General features: G+C 40.6%; 1 protein-coding gene across 4 annotated transcripts in view; it reads right to left on the bottom strand.

The window, feature by feature from the left end:
• Positions 1 to 291: 291 nt before the first annotated feature.
• Positions 292 to 10,448, bottom strand: part of LOC130928389 (phospholipid-transporting ATPase ABCA1-like) — a 125,968-nt gene continuing 115,811 nt past the window's right edge. For all 4 annotated transcript variants that reach the window (XM_057854950.1, XM_057854949.1, XM_057854951.1 and 1 more), the window contains 6 exons: positions 9,290 to 9,431; positions 8,764 to 8,898; positions 7,149 to 7,252; positions 6,992 to 7,084; positions 4,085 to 4,328; positions 292 to 516 (listed from right to left, as the gene is read on the bottom strand). In XM_057854950.1, the coding sequence (XP_057710933.1) occupies positions 406 to 516; positions 4,085 to 4,328; positions 6,992 to 7,084; positions 7,149 to 7,252; positions 8,764 to 8,898; positions 9,290 to 9,431 (829 nt within the window). In that variant the 3' untranslated portion in view covers positions 292 to 405. The remainder of the gene's footprint in view (positions 517 to 4,084; positions 4,329 to 6,991; positions 7,085 to 7,148; positions 7,253 to 8,763; positions 8,899 to 9,289; positions 9,432 to 10,448) is intronic.

Raw genomic sequence — 10,448 nt, 5'->3', positions numbered from 1 at the left:
TGCACGCAACACCCGCTATGCAGTCAGACGCCGATCGATCAGCCAGGGGCTTAACGGTAATAAGCAGGGTGCACTTTTTTAGAATTTTAATTCTCTCTTCACACTCGACAGTCCTCATTCCCTAGATGATTTGAAATGCTCTACCAGCTTCTGAAAGTAAACATGTACCTACAAGGGGATGCTACCTTTTTGGGTACCGAAAAACAAAAACAAAAAAAACCCCAACACCAACGTGACGTTACGCGAAGCTGTAGCCAGACTTGACTTTGCAAATATCATTTTAATCGAGAAATAGTCAGCGGCATACAATCATCTTTTACACGGTAGAGATTCTAATTTAAAAAATAAATAATGACTGTGGTTGAGCCACATTTCAGTGCAATTTACGTTGTCACGTTCCTGGCGCTAGGCCTTGCAGGACCCTGGGGAAGTCAGCTCATCAAAAGTGTCCACCTGGTTGTCATAGCTTTGCGAGTCGTCCTCTCCGTGCTGGCTGCTCGCAAAATTCACAAAGACCTTTGAAAGAAATCACAGTCACATTTAGAGGAGTCAAATTAGCATGTTGCCAATTTCCATTTTGCAGGCTAAAATTAACCAATAGGTCCATGTGCTTCGACAAATTCCTAAACCTACAGTAGGCTGCCCTCTACTGGCTTACTCCCAACAATAATTCCGCAATTAAATAATCAGCCTTGGTACGAAATTGGTCTACGAGGATCACTTAATGCTAACCCATGCTACATAGGTACGAAGTTACAAGAAGATTTTAATGTTAAAGAAGTTAATGTCCACAAGAACAACAGCAGCAGCCCAAGTAGTGACCTTTAGCCTGTAAACTAGCCATCATTGCTCCCTTGGGGGAGACCGTCAACCTTTGCTGCAACCTTCTGTCAACACTGTTGTCCTCCAACATGCCTCCTAGCATGCATTGCGGTGCTACAAATGTTAAATAACAATCAAAATTCATTTTCAGCGCAAATGATTTCTTTGGTTACCAGTTGTTTCATTAATAGCTAGTTATGGTATTTGGTAACAAGTGGCACCATCAGACTGTCATAAGACCATAATAATTGTGACTTGACACCATAAGCAGATTTCAAGTGGGTGCCAGCCCTCCCCCTGGTGGCCGAAAAATGTCATAGCATGGAATTGACTTTCATATATATATATATATATATATATGTACACATAAACTGTAAAGCAATAAAACTGCAACAAAACAATGAAATGAACAAAAAATATATATTTTTATAATGGGTCAAAATTATTTTTTGAACAGATCATGTGACTAGCAACTTAAACGGTCATTTGCTTTGCATATAATTTTCATTAAAAGAAAAATAAATATTAGGGGAGGGCAATTTTATTTTTCAAATGATTTTTTTCTTTGATTGAAATTTTTTTTTTACCGAAATAACTTTTTGAGGGATTGAATGACTGAGACACAAATGTCCTACCCTAATCAAAGAAACTTTTTCAATGAAAAATGAAGTGTTCAAATGCAAATTTTTCAATGTCAAATCATTTTTCGCATTCAAAAACTTGAATGATTGAAATGTTTCTTTTTTTGATTGAAATGATTTTTCTCTTTAAACATCTATATTTTTTAAGCAACTTATTTTTGATTGAATAATAAAGACAAAAATGTCCTAGCCAAAATGTGGCCCAAACACAATTCAACATAACTTCAATCAAAAAAGTTGCTTCAATTAAAAAAAAAAAAAAAAAAAACGACGTTAATCCCCCCTCAAAAAAAAAAAATCAAAGAAAAATACCTTTCACATGCATTTTTTTTTTTTGAGTTTCATATTTATTGTTACATTCAAACATTTTTTTATTGAAGCGATTTTTTGGGGGGGTTGAAAATAAACATTTTGATTGAACCAACTTTTTTTTGATTGAATAATAAAGACACAAATCTACCTCCATATGGCTACGCCCAGGGGATACAATTTTTGACGGTGGTAACTACATTGGCACGACACCGGCGGGCGTACCATATTCAATGGATGACGATCTCGGCGAGAAGTATTGCCTAAGCAGTCGGATTTAGAATTCCCCTCAAGAATGATGGGAAACAAAAAATGCTCATTGTCAACTTAATATTAAATATATTTTTGTAATTTTACTGCTGACACTGCCCCAAAAGTCAAACTCCGCCTTTGCTTGACACTGCCATGAGAGTTAATAAATGCTTATGACATATCATTTTGTGTCACCCGGCAAATTATCTCACTTTTGAATGGATGTAAAAGATTCGAGCTGGACATAATTTGCCAGAGGACACTTAATGTCATTTGTCATATGCATTCATTAATGCCCATGCACTAAACCCTAACCTTACTGTACCGCAAATTGTATTGTAACGTGAGCTAGCCAGAGGTTCCCAGTGAGCTACACAGTCTAAGCGCGGCTACTATGTATTTTTTTTTTTAGTCTGTAAAAAAACATTTTGACATGAATGTTCAAACACCATTCCACAACATGGCACTTTGTCACATGGGATTGCTGCTATTAAGCCTGAAAGGTATGATAAGCCTTAGCCAAACTGTCACACACCTCCCGTGATTCCATCTAATATGGAGCCACTGTTCGTATTTCAGAAAGTAATGATGGACGATGTTTAATGAAAGGAAGTGCTCCACAATGCGGCGCTGCCACTTGACGTGCCAGCGATGACTTGACAATCTGACACGGCGTAGGCACTTAAGACGCTTCCGTTCGAAACGGTTGCGTCGCCCTTCCCGGTCGAGCCTCGGCCCGGACCGTGTCGATCAATAATAATTACGGCGTAAAATCGGCGTTCTACACCGGGTCGGGTCAGGGATCCGTTCAATGGCTTGCTAGCTGAAAGGTGTCAACATGTAAAATTTAAGGCTTTTTATTTCCTTTTTAAGACTGCTTGGAACAGAATTTAAGGCCAGAAATATCAAAACTGCATGGCCAACCTCAGGGAAAAAAAAGAAAACTCTTAAAATATCTGAAAAGTTTACAACAACAAACCTAGGCACATCGTACAATTCCCTTGTAAGTTGACATAGTGATACTTGATTTCCTGATCTTTCTTTCCTTCAGGAGAATAGTGTATTTTTAGACCGTGACTTCGCCATCGTAACGCGGAAGTGGGTCATTATAGACACACCCTCGCATAAAATCCATGTTATTTCTGCTTGTTTTCTCTGGTAATCTTTCAAAAAAGAACACGCCGATCAAACACTGCTGCTATGGAACTTGTAGAAAGGACTCTTGACATTACGACATATTAAGGTTGTTTTCTTCATACGTGTTCCGAAACCAAAAATTCGAAGGAAAAAATGTGAAGGATGGATCAACTTGCACGGACGTCCGAAATACCAGTTTAATGGCAGCAAGGTTTCATATTCAGTAAACATTTTGTTGGGGGCCATCGTCCTACAGAGGATGAAGAGGTAAGCCATTTTGATATTTTTTTAGTGTGGTGTTTTGCTGTGCTGCTTCGGCCTTACAATGAATGACCTGAAAAAAATTAAAATAGTATCTGACTGCCACTGTTACTGTTCGTTGGCTGTCACTCAATAGCCATCGCTACACAAAAATAGCAATGTATATTGCCCCCAAGAACAGGCAGAGACGTAAGACAACCAGAGGATATAATATATAAGAAAGATGGGGCATATGGTGGTAAAGGATAGATTGTTGAAACACGAGAATGTCATTGTCAGTGGCGTAAGAAAATGGTGTTGATAAGAAAGCTAAGGCTAAGCTTAGGTCGACTCGGCTGTTTTTTCAGCCCTCGACACTCAAGCCATCTCTTTAACTGAACATTTGTATGTTCTTCCACATCTTTACCAGTGAATTTGGCACAAGGGACATCATTATCGGACAGAATTGGTAGGTTTAGCTCAGTAAACACCTCATTTGTACACTATTTCCATGCATTTACTATTAGGGACAAACGGGAGGTTGACTCGCCTAGCAACAATTGCTAATGTCATGAATATTAAGGAGCAAAAATGATGTGTTTCTTGCGGTACGCCATTGGAGGCGAGGTGACCAGTAGACAGCAACAGAAACTTACTATTTTCAGGGGTGGGGGGGGACATACCTGGTCCAGAGTGGTCTGGGCCACCGAGTAATCGTCCACGGCGAGCTCGCGCCGGTGCTCGGTGAAGTGTCGGAAAATGTGCGCCAGCGCCCCCTTGCGGGCCGGCAGTTGGTACCGCAGCGTGTTGTGATGCTTCTCCTTCAGTACGCTTCCCGGGAAAGTCCGCTCCATAAAGTCCTCCACCGGCTTCAGGAGAGGCGGGTGGCCGCCCACGCGTACCATCACCGTGTAGCCGTCGCCAAACCTGGATAGAAGCGTAAAACAGGTATATGAAAAAGTATCAGAACCTTTTGGAATTTCTCACATTTATGCATAAAATCACCATCAAATGTGATCTGAATGTTTTCAAAACCACACAGATGAAAAAACAGTGTCTGCTTTAATTAAAACGACCCAAACATTTATAGGTTTTCATATTTTAATGAGGATAGTTTGCAAACAATGACAGAAAGGGGGAAAATAAGTAAGTACAACTATCACATTTAATATTCTGTGCCCCCCCCTTTGGAAGCAATAACTTCAACCAGACGCTTCCTGTAGCTGCAGATCAGTCTGGCACATCGTTTAGAACTAATTTCAGACCATTCTTCTCTACAAAACTGCTGTACTTCATCAGATTCCTGGGATGTCTGGCATGAATCGCTGTCTTTGGGTCATGCCACAGCATCTCATTGGGGTTCAAGTCTGGACTCTGACCACTCCATAACGTGTATTTTGTTATTCTGAAGTTGATTTACTTCTGCGTTTTGGATCATTGTCTTGTTGCAGCATCCATCCTCTTTTTAGCTCCAACTGTCTGACAGACAGCCTCAGGTTTTTCTGCAAAACTTTTGAATTCATTCTTCCAAATTGTCCAGGCCCTGAGGCAGCAAAACAGACCGAAATCATGATGCTCCCTCCACCATATTTCACGGTGGGGATGAGGTGTTGATGTTGGTGAGCCGTTCCATTTTTCCTCCACACATGACATTGTGTGTTACTCCCAAACAATTCAACTTTGGTTTCATCAGTCCTCAAAATGTTTTGCCAAAACTTCTGTGGAGTTTCCAAGTGCCATTTTACGAACAATGTTTTTTTGTTTGTTTACAACAGCAGTGGCTTTCTCTGTGGAGTCGTCCCATGAACACAATTTTTGGCTATAGTTTTACACATAGTTGATGTGTGCAGAGATATTGGACTGTGCCATTGATTCCTGTATTTAGCAGACACTCTAGGGTTCTTTTTTTACTTCTCTGAGTATTCTGCGCTGAACTCTTGGCGTCACCTTTGGTGGACGGCCACTCCTTGGGAGAGAAGCAACAGTGCCGAACTCTTCATTTGTAGACCACTTCTCTGACTGTCAATTGATGAACACCCAGACTTTTAGAGATGGTTTTGTATCCTTTCCCAGCTTTAGACAAATCAACAATCCTTGATCGCAGGTCTTCAGACAGCGCCATGATGCACATCAGACCATGCTTCTCATCAAGACAATTCTTACCAGGTGTGTGTTTTATAGTGGGTAGGGCACCTTTAAACCACTCATCAGTGATTGGGCACACACCTGGCTTAAACTGTTTGATAAAAATAGGTTTTTAATTGCTGTTTAAGCAGAGGGTGAATTTACTATTTTTCCCCCCCTCCTGTCATTGTTTGCATACTATCCTTATTAAAATACCTATTTTTGGGTGGTTTTAGTTAATGCAGTTTTTTCATCTGTGTGATTTTGACAAAGATGGTGATTTATTGCAGAAATATGAGAAATTCCAAAAGGTTCAGATAATTTTTCATACCACTATAGATGTCCAATCGTGTCATCCTGAAAAACCTTCCTACAGTCAGTTCCTCGGGTGTGACAATATACCGAAAAGGTTTATATACTTTGCAGCCCAAAAGTTTATCAATATACTCCCACCGAGGATTGATATATCGTTTTAAAAATGTGTCCCTGTTTCTACTGTGTCAACTCTAGCTGCCATTAACGGCGCAAGACATCCAATAATTTTGACTGGATTGGACGTCTCGTGCAGTCAATGACACTGAAACCAGAGCAGTCTTTTGTGGGCATTTAAAGGTTACTTCTAGTTCATTTTGAGCCACTTCCTATATGTCCCAAAATGACCTGAAAGTGAGCGAAACGCAACAGAAAATGGCGTGAAATACCCCCAAATTAAATCTGGAATTTAGATGCCACTGACGGCCATCGACCTCCAATCCGTTTGCACTGAAAGCAATTAAACATGAGCGTTCATTGATGAGAAACGAGTGATATTTTTCACCAGGCAGCAATTAGATCAGGAATTTGAAGGTGGAAAGCGGACGACATCACGTAGACCGTTTTCGCTCATGAACAGGACGCCTCGTGGACCTGATGAAACATTCATCGAACCGAGCAAATAGGGAGGCTTCGTTAGGAATTACTAGCTGGTCGGCGGGGGGAAAGAAAAAGAAATGAATGGCGGGAACCTCACGACGGGGCGTCCGCATGGAGGATGGCGCCGGAACAAAAGATGCATTAAGGAACATGTTTACAGCCTGCTGTAAAAAAAAAAAAAAAAAAAAAAAAAGTGTGTCTTGTAAACACGCTTTACGGCTCCAAATGGATCTGATGATGCGAGGCCGAAGCGGTAAAACGTCTGCCTGCTACGACTTTGGCCAGCTCAGATGAAGTAGAACATTTATTAAGGTGGCAAATGCATCAGATCTAGTTTCTCCTCAATGAATGAATATTGTAATTTGATCACATTTTTTGCTTCGTTGCGCTTTACAACGCACTGATTGATGACGCCAGACGTTCAATCCATTTTACAACTTTGAGTGAAAATGTCCACAAACTAGCATGTCGGTGCAGTTTCGACACAGTGTACATCTTACCCAACCATTTAAATATATCTGTTTTTTGAATTTCCCAGTTGTTGCGCCACCCACCTGCTCTTCAGATGCTGGATAGTGCCCAGGCATTTGAAGCGTCCGTTGACCATGATGGCCATACGTGTGCACAGCGCTTCACACTCCTCCATACTGTTGGCACAGCATAAGTGCTTATTTGGCGTTGTCATGAGATTGTTTACAATGAAGGGCTCACCTGTGCGAGGTGAGAACAACCGAGCGTCCCTCTTTGACGACGCTCAGGACACAGTCCCACAGGAAACGGCGAGCCTTCGGGTCCATCCCAGTAGTCGGCTCGTCCTGAACAAAACTGGGTTTTATTGAAGGACATAGGCATGTCTTTCTAAAAAAAAAAAAAAAAAGTCTTTCTAGCTTTCTAGCTCACTCCCGTGCAGAAATATTCAACAAAAAAATCTCTCCAGCAGGGCTGAGAACCAAAAGTGGAAATTGCCATGTGGCATTTTTTTTGCCATGTGGCAAAATGGATTTTGCCGAACGGCTTTTTTTTTTTTTACCATGTGGATTTTTTTTGCAATGTGGCATTTTTTTGCCATGTGGCAAAGTGGATTTTGCCATTTGGCATTTTTTTAACATGTGGCAAAGTGGATTTTGCCATTTGGCATTTTTTTAACATGTGGCATTTTTTTTGCCCTGTGGCAAAATGGATTTTGCCATTTGACATTTTTTTAACATGTGGCAAAATGGATTTTGCCATTGGGCATTTTTTTTTGCCATGTGGTAAAAATGGATTTTGCCATTTGGCATTTTGTTCTGTCATGTGGCAAAATGGATTTTGCCATGAGGCATTTTTTTGCCATGTTGCAAAATGGATTTTGCCGAACGGCTTTTTTTTTTTTTTTTTACCATGTGGCATTTTTTGCAATGTGGCATTTTTTTGCCATGTGGAAAAGTGGATTTTTCCATTTGGCATTTTTTTGCCATGTGGCATTTTTTTGCCATGTGGCAAAATGGATTTTGCTATTTGGCATTTTTTTTTGCCATGTGGCATTTTTTTGCAATGTAGCAAAATTGATTTTGCCATGTAGCATTTTTTTTTTTGCCATGTGGCAAAATGGATTTTGCCATGAGGCTTTTTTTTTTTGCCATGTAGCAAAATGGATTTTGCCATGAGGCTTTTTTTTTGCCATGTAGCAAAATGGATTTTGCCATGAGGCATTTTTTTTTTTTGCCATGTAGCATTTTTTTGCCATGTGGCAAAATGGATTTTGCCATGAGGCATTTTTTGCCACGTGGCATTTTTTTCCATGTGGCAAAATGGATTTTGACATGTTGCAGTTTTTTGGGTATGTAGCGAATTGGATTTTGGTTTGTCGCATTTTTGGGGGTGGAGGTGGGGGGTGTATTACAGCGCATTGACTTGGGTGCCAGTTGAATGTCAGTGCGCTGTAATGTAAAGTGTATGGTCAAAAATCACAGCCACACATGTTTTTCTGCCATTTAATATGAATGGAATATTTGGACGTGCATAACCGTCAATGGCATAGCCTGACTTGGGTGTCAGTTGAATGTCAGTGCGCTGTTTTGGTAAGTGAATGGCCAAAAATCACAGCCACACATGTTTTTCTGCCATTTAAAATGAATGGAAAATTTGGACGTGCATAGCCGCAATGGCAAGGCCTGCAAAACTGACATATTCCCCCCAAAAATGCCACATGGCCAAATCCATTTTGCCACATGGCAAATACCACTTATGGTTCTCGCCATCTCTCCAAAAAAATGCAGATATGTTATAACAGGACATTCTGGGTCTATTATGACTGGACCACTTTGGTAATGGTAAATGGGCTTACCAGGAAGACAACGGGAGGACAGCCGATCAAGGCGATGGCGGTGGAAAGTTTGCGCTTGTTGCCGCCACTGTAGGTGCCCGCCGGCTTGGTGGCGTACTTGACCAGACCCAGTTTTTGGATGCCCCACTTGGCTACCTTTTCAACACAAAAACATAGTATATTCCTTGGTCCTGATCCAAATATGATGAACGGTACAAATTTTAGTACGGTGAACATGCACAAAGAAAATAAAGAGAAGCTAGCAGCGCTTGCCGGTTGCCGCAAATCCTGACTTTTAATTCGAGCCGTTTTGCTGGTGAATTATATTTGTATTATATTTTTACTGGCAGCGAGTTTTTATTATGCGTGGCCTCTTCAGTAACTAGCGTTTGTAAATTGAGTCCATTTTTTTAGGAAAATAATAGGGAAGACAGATTTCTGAATATGTGAAGCAGGACTTTTGACTCGAAATATCATTCTCCCAGATCCTTTCTGACTTACTTTTCCCCTCGCAAACAAAAGCGGCGGCATGAGTGCGTGCGGTTACCATGGCGACCTCCTTTTCGGGAACCCCTCGGAGCCTGGCATAGAACTCCAGATGCTCTTGGCCGGTCAGCAGCTCGTTGATGGCATCGAACTGGGGGCAGTAGCCCATCCTCTGCTGCGCCTCCCTCATTTCTGTTCTGATGCTAAAACAGAGAAACAACACTTAACTACACATCTTGAAATGACTTTGCATAGACTTCATAATGTATTGACGGGTCAGATCGGTCATGCACTGCGCCTCGCATTCGAGTAGGGGGCCGCCCACATCAAGAGGAGCTATTCACAAACACGCACGCGGCGATCTAACGCCGAATTTCTGTTGAAAAAGTACGAAAGCTGTACCGCATACAAACTGGAATGATTGTCTCAGGAGTGATTTGTTCGAGCTTGCGTTAAGCATTGTAGTTCGCAATATTTACGTAAAATAAATGCTAACTGCACTTTTTTTTTTGCTTTTTTTTTTTAAACCAAAAATTGAGACTTTTTAACGTCTATATAAAGAATTAGGGGATTTAGGCATTTATTCGCAATAATTTTCACTGGAAAAGCTCAGTTCACATCAGGCGGCCGCTAGCTACAGCTACTAACAGACTAGCATTGTACTTCGACATATTTACTTAAAATAAATGCCAACAGAACTTTTTTTTTTTTTTTTTTGCTTTTAACCAAGAATTGAGCCTGTTTTACGTCCATATCTATGAAGAATTCGGGGATTTAAGCATTTATTCATATGAATTTTCACTAGAAAAGCTCAGTTTACATCAAGTGGCCACTAGCTACATTCACTAACAGACTAACATTGTACTTCGACATATTTACGTTAAATAAATGCTAACTGCACGGTTTTTTTGCTTCTTTTATTTTTTACCAAGACTCGAGACTGTTTTACATCCATATCTATAAAGAATTCGGGGATTTAAACATTTATTCACAAGAATTTTCACTGGAAAAGCTCCATTTACATCAGGCGGCTGCTAGCTACATTCACTGCCAGACTAGCATTGTACTTCGACATATTTACGTGAAATAAATGCTAACTGCACGCTTTTTTAACTTTTAACCATGAATCGAGACTGTTTTACGTCTATATCTATGTGGAAGATTCTTTGGTCGGCTTTAAATGGAACGTACGTCCATCTCCGTCAATGGCAGCCAGTGAG

This window comes from Corythoichthys intestinalis, chromosome 13, assembly GCF_030265065.1.
Source record: "Corythoichthys intestinalis isolate RoL2023-P3 chromosome 13, ASM3026506v1, whole genome shotgun sequence".
NCBI classification, from domain to species: Eukaryota; Metazoa; Chordata; class Actinopteri; order Syngnathiformes; family Syngnathidae; genus Corythoichthys; species Corythoichthys intestinalis.
Note: the sequence above shows the minus strand (reverse complement) of the source record. Positions and strands in the feature narration are given on the sequence as shown.